Raw genomic sequence first — 26,913 nt, 5'->3', positions numbered from 1 at the left:
CTTAAAACGAAAAGGGAGAAATATTCAGTACATTTGTATTTTTCAAATTAGTCCTTCAGGAGCAGATTTCCCTTCTTTCCCAGTCTTTCCAGGCCACTAGCAGCTGCTCTGGGCTTTGGAGCCAGAGGGAGCTGTGCTTGCCTTCCTCTCTCAGTGCCTCCGTTTCTCTGACCACTTCTTGGGGTTGCTGTGAGGAGTGGAAAAAATGCTGTTCAAGGAGAATGGCTGGCATGTGGCGTGTGTTCAGTGAAACCTTTCATTCTCCTCCAGCACAGACAGAGAAAGGGAGCTGGTACCACCACCCAGGACGGCTGGCAGGAGCCTAGCGGTTCTCATGTCCTTGGTGGGCTCAGCCTCGTACACATTTTTTCAGCTGAAAAAGGACGGTAGTGTTCTGTGAGCTCCGGGAGGCCACCCTCCCCAGCCCCTGACATCTGCTTAACATTTTTCTAGCATGAGTCCTCATGCTAGGGGGACACGCCCAGTGGCTGTTCTGGTATATTATCACAGGGAGTTGGGTGACCATAATGACACTTGAGAAATGGAGGATTTCCTCGGCATCAGGGGCTCCTGTGTTAAGAGTTAAAAGGTGCACCTCGCTCTCTCTGAGGACCGCCTAGGAATGCACTTGGGTGATGTGACCTGGGAAAGTAACAATGGACTGGTGGGAGTGCAGGGAATTGGGGCCCACATGCTCCCTCCTGGCAGGGAGGAGCTTTTCAGCCCCAAATCATTGTTGTCATGCCAGCCCGTGGCCTCAGAGCTTCCAGTCTTTCAGTAGAAGCCCCAAATTTGTATGCTCAGTCTCCTGATTTTTGAAAATTTAGACTTCATTACAGTTTTAAAGAAAGCGCTTTACGCGCCGACACTCCGCAGGCAAGCTTGGGACATCAGCCATTCAGTTACCTGTTCCCTTGTAGGCGTCTGTTCCATCAGCTTCCGGGCCATCGTGGGCCAGCTCTAGTGTTAGAAAAGGCTTCTTAAATGCTGGCCGGCGTCTGCCGCTCTGATCCTGCTTTCTGTGCAGCTGCCTTTCCTGGTGCACCGCTGAGCCCCAGGACGGCAGGTTCACGGCTCCGAGGGCCCTCCTGAAGGCCCAGCTGTGGTCTTTTAAAAAGACCGCTTGGGTAACTAGGATTCTCATTGGCCAGGGAAACACTAATTTTCTGCCCAGATAGTCTCTCCAGGAGTTCGGTGTTTTGATCCCCCCAAAAAGCAGGGTATTAGAGTCAGACAGACCTGTGCTCCGGTCCAGCTGTACCGTTTGGACCTTGGGACTTATCTCCCCATCTTGGTTTCCTCACCTGTAAAGTGGGGGGTGATGATACTTAGCGACCCTGTAGGGATCTTGTGAGAATGAAATGAGATAATGTGTGTCCATAGGGATCCAGGTTGGTATTAAGTGGGGCTTTGGTGATATTACTGCTTAAAATGTGCCTGGCCAGTTACTCCTACCCTTTCCCCGTTACCCTCAGGTAAGATTCATACCACATGCAAGATACGTCGGCCAGCCCGTGATTCAGGCCTCTGTGTTCATCACGGAGCCCATGTCTGATATCCTGGTGTGGAATGCGATAGGCTTAGGCCTGAGACTTAGGCCTCTGAGCTCTGCCACCCTCTAGCCGTCCACGCTGGGGCCTAACGGGCTAGCAGAGTAGCTGGGCCCCAGGAGTAAATCTGATTCAACTTAGCCATCCACTGGGATGGAATAAGGAAGCAGCTTAGCCTGATTAGCTGTCTTGCATTTGACCAAGACGAGCACTCGTCCACTGGGGCTGGAGTGAAGGGTCAGCTCGTGGAGGACGGCTGGCTGGCCCTGCTCTCCCATGGTCTTCACCATGTGTGTGGTTCCCAACCCTGCCTTCACGTGCTTCTGGTTCGTTTGCCCCATTCCCTAGAGGACATGGTTTAGGATTTATTACCTAAGTGTTTCAGTCTTTGTAGCTAAACTTAGGTGTGACATTGGAAAAAGTCTAAAGGGGGAGCCCTTGGGATTTTGTTTTTCAAGGCTAGTATTGCATTCTTGAGCCATACCTAGTAGAAGCAGAGAAGCTAACTCTCCTGAAAAACCTGGGTCTGCTCTTCTGGGCATGGTGAAGGGACAGGTAAGGGACCACCAGAGCGTGGAGCTGGCGAGGGGTCTGAAGAAGTTAGCGGAGAAAGACCCAAGGAGACTCGGGTGTGCGGGCTGCGGGGAGAGGACACGGCGAGTGCTTGCAGGCAGATCCTGTGTTACGGAGGGACTGGGTCTGTGGGCTTCAGACAGAAACCCGGGTCCTCCTCGATCCTCCCCTTTCCTTCACCTCCCAAACCCAAGTCCTGACCCTTCACCTCCCAGATGCGCTCCTCCCATCCCTGTCTCCTCCTCTCCACTCCTCGCTTCCGTCACACTTCTCCGGCATCCCTGCAGTTGCCTTCTAACTAGTCCCCTGCAGCCATCCGTCCCCCTTCCAGGCTGTTTTCCGTACTGTATCCAGAGCGGTTACTTAAAATGCAGTGAAGTCACTCCTCTACTTAGGACCGCTCGGAGACGCTCCATTTTTCTTGGGACCAGAATCCTTAGCGCAGCCTGCCGGGCCCCGTGTGATCTGGCGACCCCCTCCTTCGGCTCTGCTCACACCGTCCCCGGCTTGCTTTCTGGGCTTTGCCCTGGAGCACAGTCCTTCCAGTCCCTGGAACGAGACCCCTTTCATCTCGTTTCAGAGCCTGGGCACATGCAGGTCCCTCCGGATGGGCACTCGCGGTTGCTTCCTCCGTGCTCCCCTCCCCTGAGCAGGGCAAGGTCGTCAGCTGGGGAGGGGAGAAGAGAAGCTGCTGGGCGGTGCTGAGCGCCCATTTTGAAACGAGTGACGATCAATACAAAGTGTGACCCCTCCCGAGGACGCCTGTAGCACGAGTAGCTGACCAAGCCCAGGTCTGAAAGCAGGGTTGGATGGGACAGGTGAGGGGTTACCTAGGCCTCTTCATCTCAGTCCAAGTGCTTCCATACCCTTTGCTTCACTTATCAAGGTCAACTCCAGTTTGCAAGTTGTGAATCCAGTGGCCAGTGTCCGCTCTCCCGCAGCGGTGGTCACGCTCTCCGGCCTCTGTTCACAGCTCCCCTCTCTATTTTCCTTCTCCCTCACTGGCCTCTCCTCCTCAGTCTCCTGTGCTGGCTCCTCTTCCTCTGCCGGATGCTGGACGCTGGATGTTGGAGTGTCCCGGAGCTCCGTTCTAGCTCCCTTTCTCTCTCTGTACCTCCTTTCTCCACGGCTGCAGAGTATGCTGTGTGACTTCCAAATTCATACCCACGGCCCAGACTCCCCCCTTCAGATCACACGGTCAGCTGCCTACTTGCTGTCTCCTCCTGTGTGTCTGACAGGCGCTTTCAACTCTAATCGGTTTATTTTCTTTTATTTTTTTAATTTTTAATTTAAACAAATGTATTGATTTCTTTATTTTTCGCTGCATTGGGTCTTCGTTGCTGCACGAGGGCTTCCTCTAGTTGGGCTACTCTTCGTCATGGTGTGCGGGCTTCTCATTGCGGTGGCTTCTCTTGTTGTGGAGCAGGGCTCTAGGCACGCGGGCTCAGTAGTTGTGGTTCGTGGGCTCTAGAGCGCAGGCTCAGTAGTTGTGGCGCACAGGCTTAGTTGCTCCGCGGCATGTGGGATCTTCCTGGACCAAGGATCAAACCTGTGTCCCCTGCGTTGACAGGCGGATTCTTAACCACTGCGCCACCAGGGAAGTCCCTCTAATTGGTTTAAAACCCAACCCCTGTTCTAATGTGCTTCTCTGCTGTTCTTCCACGAGTCACTTAATAGCACTGCTGTGGCCGGAAGTGTAGCTTCCACAATCCTCATAACTATCAGTAAGTCCTGTTGTTCCACCTGGAAAATGTATCCCTAATCCACCCACTCACGTCTCTACGGCTTCCCTGTTAGTCCAGCTTAGTCCAAGCTGTCACATCTCGTGCCTGGACTCCAAAAGCACAGCCTTCTAGATTGTCTCCCTGCTTCCGTTTTTGCCTCTCTGTAGCCATTCTCCACAGAGGAGCCAGAGCCAGCTTTCAAAAACTTAGATGAGATTATGTTTCTTCTGTGCTTAAAGCTTTCCACTGGCTTTCTGTTACCTTTAGAGTAAGATCAGAGCTCCTTGGCCTGGCCTCTGCCTGTTTCTGTGTCTCTATCAGCTACCTCTCTTGTTCACACTCACCTTTCTGTTCCTCCGTCATCCAGGCTTGTTCTCACCTCAGAGCCTTTGCAGTAGCAGTTCCCGCTACCTGGCACACACTTTTCCCGGGATGTGGTGGTGTCTCAGCTCTGTGGAGAGGCCTTTCCTGACCACTTTGTCTAACAAGAATCCCTGCTTCTACACTTTGTCTCAGGACTGCCGCCCTCCTCCCCTCCTTCTCGTCCCTCCTTCCTTGTACTTCTCCTTGCCTTGCACTGTCTTATTCAGTTAGCCGTGTCTGTATGGATGTCTGTCTCCTCAATGAAACGTCAGCGCCATGATTCTTTTTCACCATGCATTTCCACCGCCTTACGTGACAAATGGGAGAAGCTCAATGAATATTTGAATGAATGTGCAGACTATTAGAAGCTCAGCATCATAGCAGAAGGTTTAAGTTTAGAAAACTAGAAAGAATGCAGTGCTTCTTTGGAGTCAGAAAGGTCTGCGTCTGCAGTCTTCGCTCTGCCACTTTGCTGGAAGATCTTGAACCTTCACGAGCCTGTGTTCTTCATCTGTGACATGGGGTCAGTAACAGCCCCCATCTCGGTCTTACTGTGAGGACTAAAGCTATTTAGTGTATTTAAGGGACCTGGCACACCGTTAAGTGCTTAGTAAATGTCAGTTCCTTTCCCCTTATGCCTTCTATGTGGCAAAGATGCTCAGGTTATATAAACAACGTTTGGGCCTCTGACAGGACCCTCGGACTGAACCATTAAAAAGGTCCTGATTATGGCGATAGCTTAATGAATCTGCTGTTCAGATTTCTAGCAGAGTAACACTTGAAATGTTAGCAGCTCTGCCACTTTAGTATATTATAATGGCCTCTTTTTTTTTTTTTTTTTTGCGGTACGCGGGCCTCTCACTGCTGTGGCCTCTCCCGTTGTGGAGCGCAGGCTCAGCGGCCATGGCTCACGGGCCCAGCCGCTCTGCGGCATGTGGGATCTTCCTGGACCGGGGCACGAACCCGTGTCCCCTGCATCGGCAGGCGGACTCTCAACCACTGCGCCACCGGGGAAGCCCTATAATGGCCTCTTTCACCACCTTTTACTACCCATTTGTAAGTCTTTTCTCCTGGATTTTATTGTGTGTTGTTTGGTGGTGAGTAATGGTCCTCCTTTGGCTAGCTCAGTAGCAACTGTTACTATTTTCAATCTGTATTAAGGGAAGGAGAGGAAAGGAAAATTTAGTTTAACATGCTTGAAATACCAGAAATATTGTTTTGAACTCTGGGTTTACTAAATTTTAAGATGGTTTGTGTAATTTAGATGATCCCATATTAGAAGTGAAACGTGTACCACACGTTTTAATTTTGTTTTTCATACTTTGAGTTTTTCCCCTGTTTCAGTGTGCTGTAGCTGTTTAAGTTGACTTAAATCGATTCTGCCCCAGAGCTGGACGTTAGGAATCCAGGTAAGAGTTAAGGCTTCATCCCTGCTCTTAGAGGGCTCAGTGGGAAGACAACATGAGGGCACCTGTCACTTCCGGTGGGAACAAAGATACAGAGGAAGGGGAGGCCAAGGTATGTTAGGGCAGTCCGTCGTTCCGGTCTCTGACAAGGTTTTTTGAAGTAATGCAGGCAAGAGAAACTGCAGAGAGGAGAAGGATCTAGCACTGATGAGGGCCTCTTCTCTCCCCGTCTCTCTCCTGACTCCCCGCCCCCCCCCCGGACCACATCTTCTTTTTCCCAGAAGATAGCAACAGCTTTCCAGCTGGCCCTCCCTCAGTGCTTGCCCCCGCTCCAGTCTTCTTTTTTATAATTTTCTGTCTCAGTTTTATAACTTCCTCTCATTTTTATGAGTCTCTTTTTCTCCTTTATTTTTTAGATGATTGACACGTACTTATTTTAAGTCTTCTTCAGATTGCTTTATTGTTTTTATTTCCTCGAGTGTGAACTCTCTCCTCTGTCCGATTGCTGTCTTTCATAACAGTGGATTTTGTTTGCAGCAGTGGTTTGTGTCAGGAGCCCCGCTGCGCCCGCCACCCTTGCTCCTCCCTGTGCGGTGCTTTTGAAGTTGCCTTGACTTGTCTCTCTAGGTCTTACTTTAGGGGCATGAAATTTGCGTGGGTCTTCTTCCAACCATGGGAGTTAAATTTCCGCTTTCTGCGGATGCCCTCTTTATCATGGCAGTGGGTCTCCTCCTCTGTTTCTGACCTTTGGATACATCTTATTTGATTCTGAGTCCTGTAGTGCACCTTAACCATTTTTTTGTCTTGTCTGTTTTGCTGTCATTTACGTATGTTTAGAGCAGATGGCAGGGGCTCTTGAGTGTACTCTCGCCACTGTCCTGACGGGAAATCCCTCCATTCATTCTCTACACACGGCACGTGTGTGGCCATGCATTCCGTCACACAGAGCCTCCCAGTGGCTCTCCCTTCCTTAACATGGCTGAGGTCTCCCTGCCTCACCTTCCAGCCTCACCTCCCTGCTCTCCACAGTGTGTCTTGACTCCGTTCATATTGTTTTCCATGCTTAGAAGGTTCCATTTCCCTTCCCCCAGCTAACCTCTCATCAACTCTAGAGGCCCTTTTTTGGCGTTCTTCCTGCCACCCCCAGTCTGGACACCCTGGGATGCTTGCCCGTAGCTTCCCAGACTTCCACGGCGCCTGTGTTTCTCTTTTTAGCCTGTGGAGTAGTGACTTGTTTACACAACTGCCTCTAACACCAGGCCCCCAGGCTCTTCTGCAGCCCCAGCGCCCACTATAGTGTCTGGCCTAAGAAACACACTCACGAGGGATTCTTCTGGAGCCGCTCCAGAGTCTTCTACATGTTGGCTTAGTTTGAGTTCCTGGGAAAGCAGAGCCTGAGGTAACCACTTGGGTACAAGTGGTTTATTTGGGATGTGACTCCAGGCAGAAGGAAGGAGGGATGAGGGAGACTAAGGTAGGGATGGAGGCAAAGCCAGGAAGGCTGCCTTATGATCTGGTTGCGACTGTGGGCAGCTGGGCCTCCGCCCTGCCAGCCACCCTCTGAGGGACGGTGTAGACCCTGCGTCAGTGCTGGCCCTCTGAAGGACGGGAGACTGGGACATTCACCCAACAGCTCTCTTCCTCCACTGGTTAGGGTTTCCCCTGGAGCTATAAATGGGTCCGCACTTGCCCGCTGCCCTGCTGGCCGGCTCAGAGAGCTCTGGGAAAGGGCCCAAGGCAGCAGAGAGATGCTGTGGGCGCTGGCGGAGGGACTGTCTGCAAGAGCTGTCAACGCAGTTGCAGCTGAAATCCCAGGGAGGCCCAGGCCATGTGGCAAAGGGGCGTGAGAAGCATCTGCTACCCATACATGCTCTCGTTTAATCCTCACAGCGTCCTGTGGCGGAAAACTCACCTTGCTTTCCAAGAATCACAGAGTTAGAATCTGAAGCCATTTTGTCTGATTTCAAAGCCACTGCTCTTTTTATCCAGAGCAGTTCCCAGCATCCCTTCATTCGATACCCTTGCTGAGCACCGACTGTGCACCCTGATGGACCAGGTGGCTCATGGATCTGCCAGGTTGGCTAGATTCATCCAAAGCCATACTTGCCCCTGGATGTAGGGATGGGCCCAGGGGGGTGGGCGGACCTTGCAATCGTCATGCATACCTTATGACTCTGTTTGCTCTTCCGAAGCCCAGCCTGCGTCCAGGTAGCTGTGTGCCCCCCTCACTTGCTGTGCACCTGCGCCAAATCAGTTCTCTCCTTCTCCTCCATGAAGGAGACATGTGGTACCTACCTGGTGTGGTTGTTCTGAGGTGACCTGGATAGCATAGTTGACCTGGGTCCTGGCATGTGGCAAGTGCTCACTGTGTTTAAATTCAGCAGAATCTGGGCCAGAATCGATGGGGAAAACTTAGGAAAGTGGGTCGGTGACAAGGCCATAGCAGAAAGCTGAGTCCTCCCACTTCCTTCCCTTTTGGAAAAACAGGCCGGACCTTCTGAAAGTGCTCCGAGAACTGCTTCTGGAACAGATATGCTTGAGAGAGCAGGAAGCTTCGGGAGAACACCTTGACGGTAAAACGGAGAAGACACTTGGGCAGATGGCCGTTCAGCTAAGAGGTGAACTCGGGCATTTCATCCAAGCCAACTTGTCTTCCAAGCCACGTGATGAACTCGAGTGGCCTCCGGGAGCCCAGCTAGCAAAGGCGGCAGAGGCGTCCAGGGTGGAGCAGAAAGATGCCTCCGTGCAGACCATGGCTGTGGAGGGCGACACGGTCAGATTCAGACTCGAGGGCACGACAGAGCCTTGGGAAGAGAAGCCAACAGACACCGTATTCGGCGCCGAGCCTCAGCCGGAGAGCTTGTGCGGGATGCCGGGGCGGCAGGCCGCTGCCCTCTCCTTCCCCAGCGGGACCGAAAAAGTAAGTTTCCCCACGTATTACTTACTTAGTTACTTACTAAATATAGACCGAAAACTTAAAAATCACCTCCGATCCCACTGCTTTTTAAAAATGTGTATAAAGTCTGGTGTCTCTCTCTGCCTGTACTTAATCTTGGCCTCTGCCTGGAGGTGTGTGTCCATCCTGAACTTCCCCAAAGTGTTACCAGCATTTCCTCCCTCCCTGTCTCCTCCCCCATCCCAGCCCTCTCTTCTTTATCTGTAACTCATGATATCCGTGTGTTTTCATTATTAAAGCAGAGTCGTGTGCGTACATCTGTCTGTGGCTTACTGTTCCATGTTATGTATCAGGAACATCTTTCCTTGTAACGGCTGCTAAAATTCCACTGTGGGGAATGTACCAAAGTTTACATAATTTTCCCCTGTTGATGGACCTTTACTTTTGCCAGTTGCAGTAAAACTGGAATGACCTGACTTTAGGGGTAGGGACGAGAACCTAGGTTTTATTTTGTATGGACTTTGTGTCTTAGAGGTACCGTTCTGTGGGCTTTGTCTCCATTCTCTTATCCTTACAACACCCGGCAAAGGTAAGGAAGCCAGGTCCCGAGTGCCCATGGTCAGCCAGCTGTGAGAGGCCTGACTGCACAGCCGTGCCCTTTCCCTGGGTCAGGCTCCTGTCTAGCCTGTGCTGGCCCGAGTGGTAGGGTCTGGTTTTGGTGGGTGAATGCCTGCATTTTGCTTCAGTCAAGATCCTTTCTCTAGATGCTTCTCCTCAGATACCATCAAATATGCCAGATTGTGAAAAACCAGACTCTCCTGGCAATGTTTGATCGGACCTTTTACTAAAACCCTCCTGGGGAGGAGGGGTTGGGATTGAGGGGCCCCATAGCAGGGAGATGGGAGCGGCTTGGGAGAGAAGGAGAGAGGTCGTGTTTGTGGTAGGGCTCCAGCGACTGGTCTCCTTGTTTCTGATGGGTGTTTTGTCTCTGAGAAATCAGCTGTGCACACTGCTTCATAGCATCAGAATGGAGAATTAAGTTTATTTTCTGACCAGTAAATTACCGCTTTTGTGCATACCAAAGAGAGTTAGATATATCATTAGCAAAATTGCTTTTGATTGTTTTAAATTATGCACCAAAACTGTAATTTCTAGAAAAGGGTTTTCTAAAGATATCAGTAGAGACCAAAAAAAAAAAAAAAAAAAAAAGACACTGCCATTATATCAACAGTACTCGAGATGCAGATTTGTGCAATTTGGCTAGAATAGAGATGCTCTCATCTGCCCCAGCTAGTTTAGTTTGTACCTGTGTATTAGGAAAACTAGATGTTGTGTGTGTGCATGTGTTTTTTTTCCCCCTGCTATCTATGAGGGAGATAGCATCCTATATTCAGGAAAATTGGATAATCAAATGAACTTAATTTCCCCAAATATATTGAAAAAAATTTTCCATTTGGAATTATCTTCCTGCTGGTATCTTCAAAAGGAAGGCTACTGTGTTTATTTTTTTTAGCATCTGCTATATATGCCAGGATTGTGCTAGATATTCTATTCATGTATCATCACAGTTAATCTTCTCACCAAGCATATTAGTTAGGTAGGTATTACCTACATTTTGCATGTGAAGAAATATAAGCTCTGAAAGGCTCAGAAAATTGTCCAGAGTGACTCAGCCGTTGAGAGGAGTAGCAGGGGCGTAAAGTGGAGTCTGGTTTTAGAGGCAGACAGGGATATTGTAACCCCACCTTTCTCAGGAAGGGAGGAGCTCTCTTACCACCAGTTTGGCCTCCGGTCTATGCAACGTAGAAGAAAATTTAATGGTCTTCTTTGTGGTCTTTGGTTAGTCAGGGAATCAGTAATCCTTGAGCTTAGGCTAGAACTGTGGCATCCTGTTAAAAAGAACATCTTTGCCGCCCAGGGGCGAAACAGGGAGACGGGACATACTTCTGGTTGAGTTACAGGGGCGAGATGCTGGGCTGTACAGATACACCTGTGATTGCATTGGGCCTCGCCGCTCACCTGCTCTGAGTCCTTGGGTCAGTCACCTGACTTTCAGTGGCTCCAAGGGGATCATTGTGACCTGGCACCCGGGGCTGGCGTGCTGGCTCGGTGAGGCCATGTGTGGCGAGTGCCTCGGGCCGTGTCCGTGGTAGGAGCTCAGGGTATGTGCATTCCTGTCCCCCGTCCGTCCCCAAGTGAGAAGTTCCAGGATGCCATCTTTAATAAGGTGGTAGGTGGGATTCTGCTCGGCATCCATAAGGTAGCATTTTGTGTGGTGTTATTTTGGAAGCGGCGTTAGGGTGACTGACGGCAGCCTTCCAGCCTGAAATTGGCTTTGGCATTTGTGCACTTGCAGCTATCTTCTCTGCTGCCATATGACACACAGATTTGGATCCAAGAATAGAGATTGGTGGAGTCTGAGGACCAAGCAAGTGACTTATTTTCCAGCCCTTTTTGATGAGGCGTCCACCTCCTCCCGAGTGGTCCCTGACACCACCGCAGACTGTTCTTGTCCTTGAACCTGTTCTCTCCTCTTGCGTGGAATTTCAGGGCAGAAAGGCTCTCACTTTTCTTAACTGGGCAGTAGAGGTTGAAGAGCTAGCCTGAGGCTCAGCTCTTCAGCCTTCTTATTGTATGATACTGGGCTGGTTGTTTGACGTCTCAGTTCTTCATCTGGAGAAAATAGGTATAATAACTTCTGTAATCCTCTGAGCTCTGGGAATGCATAGTTCACCCGAGGATTACGGGAGTACATGCTTGAAAGCATTTGACATCCTAGAACGTGCAACAAGGGCTCCTTCTTCTTCTTTGCTTCTTGAGAGGCTTTGCTGATTTCCTCCTTTCCAGGGTCCCAACCGTTATCGACTACAATCAATTTTAGAACATAACCTTATCCCAGGCAGAAGCCCCGAGCCCATTAGCAGTCACTTACTATTTCCCCCAGCTGCGCACCCCTAGCTGAAGGCGGCCACTAAGCTTTTTTCTGTCTTTATAGATTTGCCTGCCCTGGATATTTCAAATAAATGGAATCACGTAGTCTGTGATCTTTGGTGACTGGCTTCTTCCACTTAGCATAACGTTTTCAAGGTTCGTTCGTGCTGTAGCAGGTGTCCGTCGTTCATTTCTTTTTATGGCCCAGTGATAGTCCGTTGTATGGATACCACATTTTATTTATCCATTCATTAGTTGATGGACATTTGGGCAGTTGCTGCCTTTCGGATATTATGAATAATGTTGCTGTGAACATTCATGTACAAGTTTTTGTGTGTACCTGTGTTTTTATTTCTCCGGGGTATAGATCTAGGAGTGGAATTGCTAGGTCATGTAGTAATTCTGTCTAACGGTTTGAGGAACTGCCAGACTCTTTTCTAAAGTGGCTGCAGCTAGTTTACAGAAGTTTCCACCAGCATGTGAGCGCTCCAGTTCCGCCGCATCCTCACCAGCAATTGTGATTATCTTTTCGATTATAGCCATCCTAATGGGTAGGGAGCGGTGGTATTTCATTATGATTTGATTTGCATTTCCCTGATGATGAATGATTTGAACATCTTTTCATGTGCTTATTGACCATATGTATATCTCCTTTTGAGAAACGTCTTTCAGATCCTTTGCCCATCTTTTAACTGAGTTATTTGTGTTTGTTTATTTATTTATTTATGGCTGCGTTGGGTCTTTGTCGCTGCAGGCAAGCTTTCTCTAGTTGCAGCGAGGGGGTGCTACTCTTCATTGCAGTGCGCGGGCTTCTCATTGCGGTGGCTTCTCTTGTTGCAGAGCACAGGCTCTAGGCACGCGGACTTCAGTAGTTGTGGCACGTGGGCTCAGTAGTTGTGGCTTGCAGGCTCTAGAGCTCAGGCTCAGTAGTTGTGGCGCACGGGCTCAGTTGCTCCACGGCATGTGGGATCTTCCCGGACCAGGGATCGAACCTGTGTCCCCTGCACTGGCAGGCGGATTCTTAACCACTGCGCCACCAGGGAAGTCCTAGGCCTCTTAAGTTATTATTTGTATGTTCATTCCACAAATAGATGTTGAGCACCTACTATATTACTAGTTCTTGTGCTCAAAGCTGTGGATAGAGTATGAATAAGAAGTGCAGAATCCATGAATTCTAAAGCTTATAGCCTGGTGCAGAAGATAGACAAAGAACAAGTAATTGCATAGGCATTTAATTATTATGGTCCTAATCTTTTTCTGAGGAGAATTCTGAGGGGGCAGTGAGTGTATAACAGGGAAATCAAGGCCCGTTCTCCTGAGGAAGGCACATTTCATCTGAGTCCTAATGGATGTGTTGGGATTAGTGGGAGAGGTGGGGGTGGGCAAGAAAAAGTATTCTAGGCAGAGGAGATAGCATATGCCAAGGTCCTGAGGAGGAAGGAACAAAGCATTCTGAGGAACTGATAGGAGGTCTCTGTGGCTGCAGGTTGGGGGGGTGGGGAGGGGCAGTAACTCAGGCTGTAATAGTGCACAACATGTGGGCTGTGGTAAAGACTGTGACCTTGGCCATACGAGAACTGGGGAACAATTAAAATAGTTTTAAGCAGGAGCGGGGGTGTGTTGCCTGTTTTGGTGCAGTATGGCAAGTGGGTTAGAAAGGGCAAGAATGAGTGTGGGGAGACACCTCAGGAGGCTGTTTCTGTGGCCTGGATGATAGCTTACAGCATCTTGGAGTTGGGGGGTGGCCGCGGAGGATGAGAAGTGACAGAAGAATTCATAGATACTTTGGGAGTTGGAGTTAGTGGAACCTGGTGAGTGTTGCAATTGGGCGAGGTGCATAAAGGGAATTTTATTTTATTTTATTTTATTTCTTATCATCCCCCCACCCCCATCACCCCCGCTGCTCTCCCCCCTTGGTGTCCATACGTTTGTTCTCTACGTCTGTGTCTCAATTTCTGCCCTGCAAACCGGTTCATCTGTACCATTTTTCTAGGTTCCACATGTATGTGCTGACATACGATACTTGTTTTTCTCTTGCTGACTTACTTCACTCTGTATGGCAGTCTCTAGATCCATCCACGTCTCTACAAATAACCCAATTTCGTTCCTTTTTATGGCTGAGTAATATTCCATTGTGTATATGTACCACATCTTCTTTATCCATTCGTCTGTCGTTGGGCATTTAGGTTGCTTCCATGACCTCGCCATTGTAAATAGGGCTGCAATGAACATCGGGGTGCATGTGTCTTTTTGAATTATGGTTTTCTCTGGGTATATGCCCAGTAGTGGGATTGCTGGGTCATATGGTAATTCAATTTTTAGTTTTTTAAGGAATCTCCATACTGTTCTCCAGAGTGGCTGTAACAATTTACATTCCCACCAACAGTGCAAGAGGGTTCCCTTTTCTCCACACCCTCTCCAGCATTTGTTGTTTGTAGATTTTCTGATGATGGCCACTCTAACTGGTGTGAGGTGATACCTCATTGTAGTTTTGATTTGCATTTCTCTAATAATTAGTGATGTTGAGCAGCTTTTCATGTGCCTCTTGCCATCTGTATGTCTTCTTTGGAGAAATGGCTATTTAGGTGTTCTGCCCATTTTTGGATTGGGTTGTTTGTTTTTTTAATATTGAGCTGCATGAGCTGTTCATATATTTTGGAGATTAATCCTTTGTCCGTTGATTTCATTTGCAAATATTTTCTCCCATTCTGAGGGCTGTCTTTTCGTCTTGTTTATGGTTTCCTTTGCTGTGCAAAAGCTTTTAAGTTTCATTAGGTCCATTTGTTTATTTTTGTTTTTATTTCCATTACTCTAGGAGGTGGATCAAAAAAGATCTTGCTGTGATTTATGTCAAAGAGTGTTCTTCCTATGTTTTCCTCTAAGAGTTTTATAGTATCTGGTCTTACATTTAGGTCTCTAATCCATTTCGAGCTTATTTTTGTGTATGGTGTTAGGGAGTGTTCTAATTTCATTCTTTTACATGTAGCTGTCCAGTTTTCCCAGCACCCACTTATTGAAGAGACTGTCTTTTCTCCGTTGCATATCCTTGCCTCCTTTGTCATAGATTAGTTGACCATAGGTGCGTGGGCTTATCTCTGGGCTTTCTATCTTGTTCCTTTGACCTATGTTTCTGTTATTATGCCAGTACCATATTGTCTTGAGTACTGTAGCTTTGTAGTATAGTCTGAAGTCAGGGAGTCTGATTCCTCCAGCTCTGTTTTTTTCCTTCAAGACTGTTTTGACTATTCGGGGTCTTTTGTGTCTCCAAACAAATTTTAAGAGTTTTTGTTCTAGTTCCATAAAAAATGCCATTGGTAATTTGATAGGGATTGCATTGAATCTGTAGATTGCTTTGGGTACTAGAGTCATTTTCACAATGTTGATTCTTCCAATCCAAGAACATGGTATATCTCTCCATCAGTTGGTATCATCTTTAATTTCTTTCATCAGTGTCTCATAGTTTTCTGCATACAGGTCTTTTGTCTCCCTAGGTAGGTTTATTCCTAGGTATTTTATTCTTTTTGTTGCAGTGGTAAATGGGAGTGTTTCCTTAATTTCTCTTTCAGATTTTTCATCATTAGTGTATAGGAATGCATGAGATTTCTGTGCCTTAATTTTGTATCCTGCAACTTTACCAAATTCATTGATTAGTTCTAGTAGTTTTCTGGTGGCATCTTTAGGATTCTCTATGTATAGTATCATGTCATCTGCAAACAGTGACAGTTTTACTTCTTCTTTTCCAACTTTATTCCTTTTATTTCTTTTTCTTCTCTGATTGCCGTGGCTAGGATGTCCACAACTATGTTGAATAAATATGGTGAGGGTGGACATCCTTGTCTTGTTCCTGATCTTAGAGGAAATGCTTTCAGTTTTTCACCATTGAGAATGATGTTTGCTGTGGGTTTGTTGTATATGGCCTTTATTCGGTTGAGGTAGGTTCCCTCTATGCCCAGTTTCTGGAGAGTTTCTATCATAAATGGGTGTTGAATTTTGTCAAAAGCTTTTTCTTCATCTATTGAGATGATCATATGGTTTTTCTTCTTCAGTTTGTTAATATGGTTTATCACATTGATTGATTTATGTATATTGAAGAATCCTTGCGTCCTTGGGATAAATCCCACTTGATCATGGTGTATGATCCTTTTAATGTGTTGTTGGATTCTGTTTGCTAGTATTTTGTTGAGGATTTTTGCATCTGTATTCATCAGTGATATTGGTCTGTAATTTTCTTTTTTTGTAGTATCTTTGTCTGGTTTTGGTATCAGGGTGATGGTGGCCTCATAGAATGAGTTTGGGAGTGTTCCTCCCTCTGCAGTTTTTTGGAAGAGTTTGAGAAGGATGGGTGTTAGCTCCTCTCTAAATGTTTGATAGAATTCACCTGTGAAGCCATCTGATCCTGGACTTTTGTTTGTTGGAAGATTTTTAATCACAGTTTCAATTTCATTACTTGTGATTGGTCTGTTCATATTTTCTATTTCTTCCTGGTTCAGTCTTGGAAGGTTATACCTTTCTAAGAATTTGTCCATTTCTTCCAGGTTGTCCATTTTATTGGCATAGAGTTGCTTTTTACAGTAGTCTCTTAGGATGCTTTGTATTTCTGCAGTGTCTGTTGTAACTTCTCCTTTTTCATTTCTAATTTTATTGATTTGAGTCCTTCCCTCTTTTTCTTGATGCGTCTGGCTAATGGTTTATCAATTTTGTTTATCTTCTCAAAGAACCAGCTTTTAGTTTTCTTGATCCTTGCTATTGTTTTCTTTGTTTCTATTTCATTTATTTCTGCTCTGATTTTTATGATTTCTTTCCTTCTGCTAACTTTGGGTTTTGTTTGTTCTTCTTTCTCTAGTTCCTTTAGGTGTAAGGTTAGATTGTTTATTTGAGAGTTTTCTTGTTTCTTGAGGTAGGCTTGTGTAGCTATAAACTTCCCTCTTAGAACTGCTTTTGCTGCATCCCATAGGTTTTGGATCATCGTGTTTTCATTGTCATTTGCCTCTAGGTATTTTTTGATTTCTTCTTTGATTTATTCAGTGATCTCTTGGTTATTTAGTAATGTATTGTTTAGCCTCCATGTGTTTGTGTGTTTTACGTTTTTTTCCCTGTAATTCATTTCTAATCTCATAGCGTTGTGATCAGAAAAGATGCTCAATATGACTTCAGTTTTCTTAAATTTGCTGTGGCTTGATTTGTGACCCAAGATGTGATCTATCCTGGAGAATGTTCCATGCACACTTGAGAAGAAAGTATAATCTGCTGTTTCTGGATGGAATGTCCTATAAAAATCAATTAAATCTATCTGGTCTATTGTGTCATTTAAAGCTTCTGTTTCCTTATTTATTTTCATTTTGGATGATCTGTCCATTGGTGTAAATGAGGTGTTAAAGTCCCCCACTATTACTGTGTTACTGTCGATTTCCTCTTTTATAGCTGTTAGCAGTTGCCTTATGTATTGAGGTGCTCCTATGTTGGTTGCATATATATTTATAATTGTGATATCTTCTTCTTGGATTGATCCTCTGATCTTTATGTAGTGTCCTTCCTTGTCTCTTGTAACATTCTTTATTTTAAAGTCTATTTTATCTGTTATGAGTATTGCTACTCCAGCTTTCTTTTGATTTCTATTGGCATGGAATATCTTTTTCCATCCCCTCACTTTCAGTCTGTATGTATCCCTAGGTCTGAAGTGGGTCTCTTGTAGACAGCATATAGATGGGTCTTGTTTTTGTATCCATTCAGCAAGCCTGTGTCTTTTGGTTGGAACATTTAATCCATTCACGTTCAAGGTAATTATCAATATGTATGTTCCTGTGACCCTTTTCTTAATTGTTTGGAGTTTGTTTTTGTAGGTCCTTTTCTTCTCTTGTGTTTCCCACTTTGAGAAGTTTCTTTAGCATTTGTTGTAGAGCTGGTTTGGCGGTGCTGAATTCTCTTAGCTTTTGCTTGTCTGTAAAGCTTTTGATTTCTCCATCAAATCTGAATGAGATCCTTGCCGGGTAGAGTAATCTTGGTTGTAGGTTCTTCCCTTTCATCACTCTAAGTATATCATGCCACTCCCTTCTGACTTGTAGAGTTTCTGCTGAGAAATCAGCTGTTAACATTATGGGAGTTCCCTTGTATGTTATTTGTCGTTTTTCCCTTGCTGCTTTCAATAATTTTTCTTTGTCTTTAATTTTTGCCAGTTTCATTACTGTGTGTCGCAGCGTGTTTCTCCTTGGGTTTATCCTGTATGGGACTTGCTGCGCTTCCTGGACTTGAGTGGCTATTTCCTTTTCCATGTTAGGGAAGTTTTTGATTATAATCTCTGCAAGTATTTTCCTGGGTCCTTTCTCTCTTCTCCTTCGGGGACCCCTATAATGTGAATGTTGTTGCGTTTAATGTTGTCCCAGAGGTCTCTTAAGCTGTCTTCATTTCTTATCATTCTTTTTTCTTTATTCTGTTCCGCAGCAGTGAATTCCACCATTCTGTCTTCCAGGTCACTTATTCATTCTTCTGCCTCAGTTATTCTGCTATTGATTTCTTCTAGTGTGGTTTCATTTCAATTACTGTATTGCTCATCTCTGTTTGTTTGTTCTTTAATTCTTCTAGGTCTTTGTTAAACATTTCTTGCCTCTTCTCCATCTTTGCCTCCATTCTTTTTCCAAGGTCCTGGATCATCTTCACTATCATTGTTCTGAATTCTTTTTCTGGAAGGTTGCCTATCTCCACTTCATTTAGTTGTTTTTCTGGGGTTTTATCTTGTTCCTTCATCTGGTACATAGCCCTCTGCCTTTTCCTCTTGTAGTTCTTCTTGCTTCTGCTGTCTGCCCTCTGGTGGATGAGGCTGTCTAAGAGGCTGGTGCAGGTTCCCTCAGGGGATTTTAAAAATGGCTCCAGTTTTTGTCTGTGCAGCAAGTGGAGGGTGGTCTGATTCCCCGAGACAGAGGTCGTCTGAGTGCTGGAGCTGTGGGATGCAGGCCTGGGGTGATAGAATGAAGGAGCCCAGCTTTCAGTTGACTTGGGAGGGCTGGTGGGCCGTCAGAAATGTGTAGGTTGGGCAGGTTCGGAGCTCTGGGCCTGAGAAATAGCCATGGGACTAGGCACCTAGTGGCCCCCGAACAACTGAGTAAGGGGTGGTTCTGGTGGCCTGGCGGGGTGAGAGGCAGATTGACTTAGGCTTAGGAGAGGGTGGGAAGTGAGGAAATAGGTAAGGAGCTAGAAAACGTTTCCCAGAAGGTTGTGTGGGGAAAAGGACTGCCGTGTAGGGAGCATCTGGAACGTTCAGAGAGACACGGCCGGGCTTAAGAGGGTGTCAGGGAGGAACAGCTTGGCACTTGTCAGTCAGAGGAGGGACCTGCCAAGACACAGCTCTGCAGGCTGGGGGATAAACGGAGGTGCCGTTATCTGGACAGGCACTTTGAGTCCTGTTTATAAGGTTGGCACGAGCGTGTTGACTGTGCGACCAGAGGAAGTGTATTCATTGTCTCCCTGGGTGTACTTTCAGGACGTGAAGAAGTCCCGCTTGCCCATCCTGATAAAAGCATCGCGGCCACTAGGGGGTGTGTGCCAGCTCCCTGCCCCCCAGGAGGTGGTGGCCCAGCAGCAGGGGGAGCTGAAGGAGTTTAAAATTCACAACAAGCAACGTCACCAGAAGTTAATTCTGGCTGAAGCAGTGATGGAGGGGAGGCCAGCACCAGAAAAAGCGCTCCTGAAAGGTAAGCACCAAGGAAACTGTATCCTCTGCGAGAAGATGAACGGCGTGACAGGATGGCCAGAAACGTCAGCTGCGTTGTTTGGAATTGCAATACGTTTGCGTATAAATTTCATGAATTGCAGTGACTAATCTTGACTCTTGACAAATATACAATCGAGGGAACACGGTAAGGAAAGCTCATTTGTTGCTTTCATTTTATTCCAGAGGGGACAGAGGGGGACTGGTCGTGCTCCCAGTCCTGTGAGGTCACTGCCCCCTTCACTTGCAGTTGTCTGGGGGCTCCATCTGTGGAGGCCTCAGTCCTCTTTGCAGGGTTCTCTGGATGGCCAGGCCGCAGTTGTTCGGGTTCTTCGGCACTCATTCTAAACCCTACTGACCTTATGGCTTCTAGAAGTGACCTGCCTCCCTACTCACTTGGAATCTGCTGTCTTTGCTCTCCTGGGAGCGCCCCAAGTAGAGAGCCTTGGGGTTACAGAGCATCAGGGTGAGACTCCTAGCCTTGGAGGGAGCACATCAGTGGGATCCTCTAGCCCGAGACAGTGGTGCTTAAGAGATGTTGCCCCTTTGAGAGTCTGGGGGAGGCTGAGGGCCTTCTCATGCGTGGAGCACCGTCCATCATCTTTAGAGCGCTCGTGAATCCACAAGAGCCCTTCTCTTGATTTTTTTTTTTTTTTTTTTGCGGTACACGGGCCTCTCACTGTTGTGGCCTGTCCCGTTGCGGAGCACAGGCTCCGGACGCGCAGGCTCAGCGGCCATGGCTCACGGGCCCAGCCGCTCCGCGGCATGTGGGATCTTCCCGGACCGGGACACGAACCCGCGTCCCCTGCATCGGCAGGCGGACTCTCAACCACTGCGCCACCAGGGAAGCCCTTGACTCCTGATTTTGAACTTCTGCTCTAAGCGAATGACAACAGCATGCAATAACAAGAACGGCAACAGTGGTCTTTTATGTATTTATTCGGAAAGGATGTATCAGGTCCTCCTGTGTGCCAGGCACTGGGGAGATAGTGAACAAAAGAGACCGAGTCTGTGTCCAGCTTGTATATCACAGGGGTAGGAAGACAGTAAGCCGTGAGCAGATGTATCGTGTGTGAAATGATCGGTGCTGTGGAGGGAGATAAAGCTGGTGAAGGACACGGGTAACGTGGAGCGGGGGTCGGGTTTGCTAAGGTACGTGGAGTCGTAGAGAGCGCCTCCCCGATGAGGCGATATTCTGGCGGAACCAGGAGGAGAAGGGGTCAGGGTGGTGGTAGACCCGCTAGGCCCATAGGCAGTCTAGGGCTTTGTCTTTTACTCCGGGTAAGGTTGGAAACGGCCAGAGGGTTTTGAGCAGCGGAGTCACGTGATCTGACTTATGCTTTAAAGCAGGGATTGGCAAACTGTGTCCTGTGGACCAGGCTCGCTGTGGGTTTTTGTAAAGTTTTATGGGAGTACGGCCCCCTGCATTCATTTGCGCGTTGTCTGTGATGGCCTTTGCGCTGTGATGCAGGGTTGAGTAGTTGTGATGGAGACCCCGGGGCTTGCAGTCTCAAATATTCGTTATTTGGCTTTTGAAGAAAAGTAGGCAGGCCTCTGCTTTAAAGGATCACTTTTTTTAAAAAAATAATTTTATTTATTTATTCATTTATTTATTTAATTTTGGCTGCACTTTGGGTCTTCGTTGCTGCGTGTGGGCTTGCTCTAGTTGCAGCGAGCAGGGGCACCTCTTCGTTGCAGTGCACGGGCTTCTCATTGCGGTGGCTTCTCTTGCTGCGGAGCACAGGCTCGAGGCGTGTGGGCTTCAGTAGCTGTGGCACGCGGGCTCAGTAGTTGTGGCGCATGGGCTTTGTTGCTCCATGGCATGTGGGATCTTCCCGGACCAGGGCTCGAACCTGTGTCCCCTGCATTGGCAGGCGGATTCTTAACAACTGAGCCACCAGGGAAGTCCTAAAGGATCACTTTTAATGTGAACCATGGGAAGGATGTCATACCCTGAGGTGGAAGGATTGAGGAGAGCCAGGCTCGGAGGGCCTCAGGGGTCTGGTTTGGAACTCTTGAGATGCCTGTTGGAGGAGAGGTCTGGGCCCAGGTCAGCATGTTGCGGTATTTGAAGCTCTGAGGCTTGGAGACAAAGGAGGTAGGTCTGGGAACCGAGCCTGGGCCTGAGAAGGAACAGCCAGTGGGGTGGGCGGCCCAGGGAGCATGGCCTCCCGAAGCCGAGTGGGGAGCAGATTAGCTATGTCGGATATGCTAGTGAGACAAGTAAGTCAAGGACTGGGGCTTGGCCTTGGGATTTAGCGTTGGGGGAGTCCTTTGGGGACCTTGAAGGGCGCTGTTTCCATGGAGCGGGCAGGGCTACTGGCGTGGGTTCCGGAGAGAATGGAGGAGAGAAATTGGATACAAGAATAGGCAACTCGGCGGGGGGGGGGGGGGGGTTGCCATAGAGGGGTGGAGAGGAGCAGGGCAGTCGGGGGCCACGGTGGCCATGAATCTCGAGGGATTCCATGAATCGGGACGGTGGGTGTCTGCAGGAAGGCAGGTGTTGTCAGTGGTGTAGTCTCACAGCATGAGCTGTGAAGCCGGAGTTTTTAGGGAAGAGAGAGAATGGTCTGGAAGTGTCCTTGAAGAGCAGAGGTGCTCATACATTTCCAGGCCCATAGTACAAGGGAGAGAAGCATCCACTCCTGGGGAGGTTGCAGGAGAAGCAGTGTTTGCTGAGGAAGGGTTGGAGACGGGTGGACGATTGCGTCCGAGCGGGGGGTTTTCAGAGCGGTTCAGGCCTGGGAGGTGCCTGGGGGCCTCGGCCTGCCCGTGGTGGTAAAATAAAATGAGTGCCCGTTACTTGCTGAGCCCCGCTGTCCGCTTTACGTACGTGATCTTGTCGAATCTCCTGACAGTCCCCTGAGGCAGGGACGCTAATTATTCCCGTTTGATCGTTGAGGCAGCAGTTTCAGAGATAAAGGGACTCGGCTACGGTCACACTGTTGCCGACATCCCAGCCCGGATCGGAACCAACCTGCCTGATTTCAGAGCCTTTACTTTTCCTCTGCTGTTTCTGGGAGCCTAGTATATGATACCGTGCGTATGGCTTTTACGATGAGCCGCGTAGCCAGAGGTATTTTCTGTTTAATCTTAGGTTCTCTTTTGGGTTTACCACAGTTGAGGTTTTAAGATAAGTTGGGCTTTGGTAGGATTGCTCTTCCCTCCCTCCTTCCTTTCCCAGCGTCCTTCATCCATCCATCTACCCATCCAGGCACCCATTCACTCATGCAGTGAATGTTCCCCGAGCGCCTGCTGTGTTCCTGGCCTCACGCACAGGGTGTAGGGGAGAGAGAGGAAGAAGATGCAGTCTCCGCCTTCTGAGGGCTCCCTGTCTCCTGGGGCGGGGACCGCGGCAAAGGTGGCTGAGCCGCACAGGGGCCCTGGCACCTTGCCCAGGGCTTGCCATTTGTGCTTAACAATGTTTTGATTTCTTGCTGAGACCCTGGGGTGCCTCAGCCAGGGGCTACTTCTGCAGCTGCCTGGAAGGCCCCGGAGGCCCCTCTTCTTGGGAAAAGCGGGCATGAGTCTATAGAATTCATTTTCTCACTCATGGTTTTAGAAGAGCCTGGACTTAAACCGTTTCAGACAAGCTGCAGTATATTTATGCTTTTTATGTCCTGTTATGGCAGCTCGATAGATTAATTTTATCTTATGAATTGCATTTTGCCTCCCCAGTGTTTTTATTTTCCCTGTTGTATCTTTGTGTTCTTCTTAGTTGCTTGGCTAAGTTTCAGGCCTGTGGTTTTATCTGGTTTTCTTTCTCTTTGTGGATGCCTGTAGCCCAGCCCCTCGTGGGAGCAGCCTACCAGGACCAGGACAGCCTGGGAGAGCAAGAAGGACTCAAAGCCACGCTGTGTGTCTGGAGAGACAAGGAAAGGGACAGGGATCAGCAGGCCAGCTGCGAGACCGGTCAGAATTCCCCCCCCTGGCCTCTTGAACAGCTACTTTGTGTCGGGCACCATTTGGGGTGTTTTATACAAAAATTATTACTAAGCCCTGCAACAGCCATCCTAGGGCGTGGTCACTGTTCCCATGTAACACTTGAGGAGGCTGAGGGTTTTGAGAGTCAAGGTATAGTAGGGTGTCGGAGCTTATAGTCCATTTGTCTGACACTTTTCTACCAGGCAGTGGGCTGGGCTCTGGTGGTTCAGCCTCAGAGGACTCAGGGCCTGCCCTCAGGGGCCTCGCCCTCAGCCGGCCGTCCTCAGCATCCCTGCAGTGCTGGCTGTTGTTAGGTGTGCACGGTTGGCCTCCCGCTGCCCGGGGGTGGGGTGGACGAGGGGCAAGCCTGAGCTGACACCTGGTTTGGGGGTTTGTCAGGTGGGTCAGAGACATGGGCAAGGCCCCAGGCAAGCTGTATCCTTCTTAGAATTATGAAGTATCGCAGGCATACAAATAAGCACAAAGAATAATAACAATATTCATGATCCCCAGTCAACCACGAACAGATGCTTAACATTTTTTCTTTTACCTTAGATTCTTTTTTCCCCTCTTAATTTAAAAAAAAAAAAAAATCACCATTAAGGCGGCCCTGATTCACTCTGTAAGAAATCATTGTCTTCAGGATCCTAAATTTGTCATGGGGTGACCGTGGGGAAGGACAGTCTCTGGGGAAATACTGAGCTGTTCCCAATGGCGTATGCTTCCCAAGGCCTGCAGTCAGTACACCGAATGCGTGGTCACAGGCCTCCGCGTGTTCCGGGCTTTGAGGAGGAAGCCGCTCCCCCAGATAATCAAGTGCCCTTAGCTGAATTGTGGGAAGGTCCCCAGCGGCTCTGTTTCCTGTATGTAAATGAATGGCCCTGGGGACAGTTTCTGATTCCTCGTTTGTGGCTAGTCGGTTACTAGAGGCTTCTCCACTGACTGGCAGCTTCCCCTTTCCTCTCAAATCCCCATCGTTAGTGACCTTTTTTCCTTCTTCTTACTGTGCTTTTGCCTCCTCCTGAATTTCCTCCCTTTATTTTTTTTTTATTTATTTTTTAATTTTTTGCGGTATGCGGGCCTCTCCCTGTTGTGGCCTCTCCCATTGCGGAGCACAGGCTCTGGACTTGCAGGCCCAGCGGCCATGGCTCACGGGCCCAGCCTCTCTGCGGCATGTGGAATCTTCCAGGACCGGGGCACGAACCTGCGTCCCCTGCATCGGCAGGCGGACTCTCAACCACTGCGCCACCAGGGAAGCCCGATTTCCTCCCTTTAACTGTTGCCCAGCTGATGCCTCATCCTTCTGGTCTCTGCTTAAGCGTCACTTTCCAGGGAAGGCCTTCCTGAACATTCCCATCAGCCCGCCACGTCTTGGTCTCGTAGCGACTTTGCTCAGTGACTGCCCTCCACGAGGCTGGTACTGCCTGTGCTGGCTTCACTGCTGGCTCTTGCTCAGTAGCTCCTGGACAGAAACTGGAGAAATGGATGAAGGGGGCGCCACAGTCATTACTGGCCTTCACATCAAGGGTTGAGGACTGTCTTTCCTTGTTATGCCCCCCTGGGACGGGGACCCCAGTTGCAGGAGGGATATATCAGGAGGCAGTATTCAGACGGTTGGACCACCAGGCTTGGACAGCTGCTTACTTGCCCTGAACCTTGGGCAAGTGCTTGTCTCTAAACCTCAATTTCCTCTTTTGTAAAATGGGGTTATGAGTGATGCCTCACAGGGTTGTTGTGACGATCAAGTGGACAGCATAGGTGAGGAGCTGGGTGCCTGGGCCAGGTCCCAGCACATAGCTATGTGTCCTGACGCCTTGATACACCTGCAGGTTCACACTGTACACTACGGCTTATAATCCTCCATCTCTCACACTCTCTATGCAGTGATTTTTTTTAATGAAAAAGTCCTCCTTTGGACCTTTATTGAGGGCTGTGGAGCGGAGAATGCAAAGCCGCATCGCCATGCTGATGTGAGCTGTGAGACTTGCCATATACTGGCCTGGGAGCCTAGGAGTCAGATCCTTGCCTCTGCAAAGTCACAAATTGCTGTTGGTTAGGGACGCTTCTCAAGTCAAAATTACGAGTGTCAAGTGTCTGAGTGTGTTTAAGGAGCAGAGTTTAAAGTAGAGGTCTAAGTGTGGACGTGAGGATGAACCTCCCATTCACGATGAGGGGGTGTGCGTGTGTGTGTGTGTGCGCGTGCGCGTGCATGTGTGTGTGTCTAAACAGTCTGTGTCACAAAAGGACACGTGTACAGGGCTTACATTTGTCTTTGCCTCATGATTACTTAACGAAAGTCATCAAAACTGATCTTTATTCCCATGCGTGAACATCACTTCTTGCCGTGAAATTCCATTATCGTGAGGTTGTTATAGCAAAGATATTTCCTTATCTTGGAGTGTGATTCACTGGAAAAAAGCCTTGTTGAGATTTCTCCCTCTGTGTCTCTTACACTTGTTCAGCCAGCAGGCCTTACTGGGTACCTTCTCTGCTCCAGGTCCCACGCCAGACACTGGAGAAACAGGTGAATGACGTGGTCTCCACCCTAAAGGACCTCAAGAGATGAGTTTTTCTAACAAATTTTGTGCACTAAAAATGCTCTATCAGGAGTGCTTCCTTGAGGTCACGTAGCAGCAGCTTTCTAAAATGAAAAAGTGTATTTTATGGTATTTGCATCATGAGCAGAGAGACAAGGATGGGCTTAGAGCCACGAGGAGCAGCCGCAGAACCCAGAAATTGGAATGTGCAGCCTGACAGGGGTTTGTAGGTGCCTTTCCTTCTGAGAGGTCTCCTAGGTCAACTCATCCAACCCACATTGCCGCCCTGGCAGTGTTTCCCCAAGTCCACAAGCCTTTGCTCGTGAGCCTCCTGTGATAGGCGTCCTCTTCCATCTTTGAACACCTTCAGGGAAGCAAAGGATATTCGTGTTAGTTGGTCTCCTTCGCTGCTGTGTGCCAGACACTGTTAGCCTTTTTGCGGGTATTGTCCCATTTGATCCTGAAAACAAAACAGAAGCCTTAGGCTTCGCGGTAATTGATGTTCTCTCCATTTTGCAAATGAAGCTCCTGAGGCTCAGAGAGGCTAAGTCACTTGCCTAAGGTCACGCAGCTAGAGCCAGAGCTTGAAACCAGATCCACTGGATTTCAGAGATGGGTTTTTCTACTATATTCTGCTGCTTCTTAAGTATTCAAACCACTCCTTGTATTGAGCTGAGCTTTCCCTGGACAGCAGGCATTGTGGTATGTGGTTAAGGATAGAAGCTCTAGACTCAGGCCCGACCTTGAAACCTCACAACAAGCACATAAGACATCTCTTTGGGGAAACTGAGGCTCTGGGCAGTGAGTTACTTGCCTAACGCTGTGCAGCCAGCAAGTAGCAAAGCTGGGTATGCGCCCTCTTCTCTTTGGCTTCAAAGCTGCGTATTCTTTCTGCAGTACCATTCTGCCTCCCACAGGAGTTCGGCCACACACCTGGGGATTTAAACTAGCTGTAAGGAGATGTTTCCTGGTAGGATTGTGAGTCAGTGGAACAGCCTGCTACAGGGGACATCATGGCATCCCCGGAAACACGTCGATGTGGAAATGAGAGGACGACTCTCATCTGCTGTGGATTTTAGAATTACTGGGTTTTGATGTTCCTTCACTCATTCCCCAGTATTTTTTCAGCCCTTCATTTACACCAGGTCTGGGCTGGGTACTGAACAAGGCACTGAGAATGTGAAGATGTAAGGCCAGTCCCTGCTGGGAAGGAACTTGCAGTCCAGGGAGGGAGAGAGGAACCCAAGTAACTAAGTGCTGTGTAAATAAATGAATAAGCCAATTGCCAGTCATATGCTAGCACCGAG

General features: G+C 48.3%; 1 protein-coding gene across 8 annotated transcripts in view; it reads left to right on the top strand.

The window, feature by feature from the left end:
* The window catches only part of CDK5RAP2 (CDK5 regulatory subunit associated protein 2), a 178,167-nt gene that overhangs the window by 109,237 nt on the left and 42,017 nt on the right, over window positions 1–26,913 (top strand). For 7 of the 8 annotated variants that reach the window (XM_033427340.2, XM_033427339.2, XM_033427335.2 and 4 more), the window contains 3 exons: window positions 8,104–8,536; window positions 18,918–19,128; window positions 22,929–23,057. In XM_033427340.2, coding sequence (XP_033283231.1) covers window positions 8,104–8,536; window positions 18,918–19,128; window positions 22,929–23,057 — 773 coding nt within the window. The remainder of the gene's footprint in view (window positions 1–8,103; window positions 8,537–18,917; window positions 19,129–22,928; window positions 23,058–26,913) is intronic. The other variant, XM_033427336.2, reaches the window with a different exon arrangement.

This window comes from Orcinus orca, chromosome 6 (genome assembly GCF_937001465.1).
Source record: "Orcinus orca chromosome 6, mOrcOrc1.1, whole genome shotgun sequence".
NCBI lineage: Eukaryota > Metazoa > Chordata > Mammalia > Artiodactyla > Delphinidae > Orcinus > Orcinus orca.
This window is presented reverse-complemented; position numbering and strand designations above follow the sequence as displayed.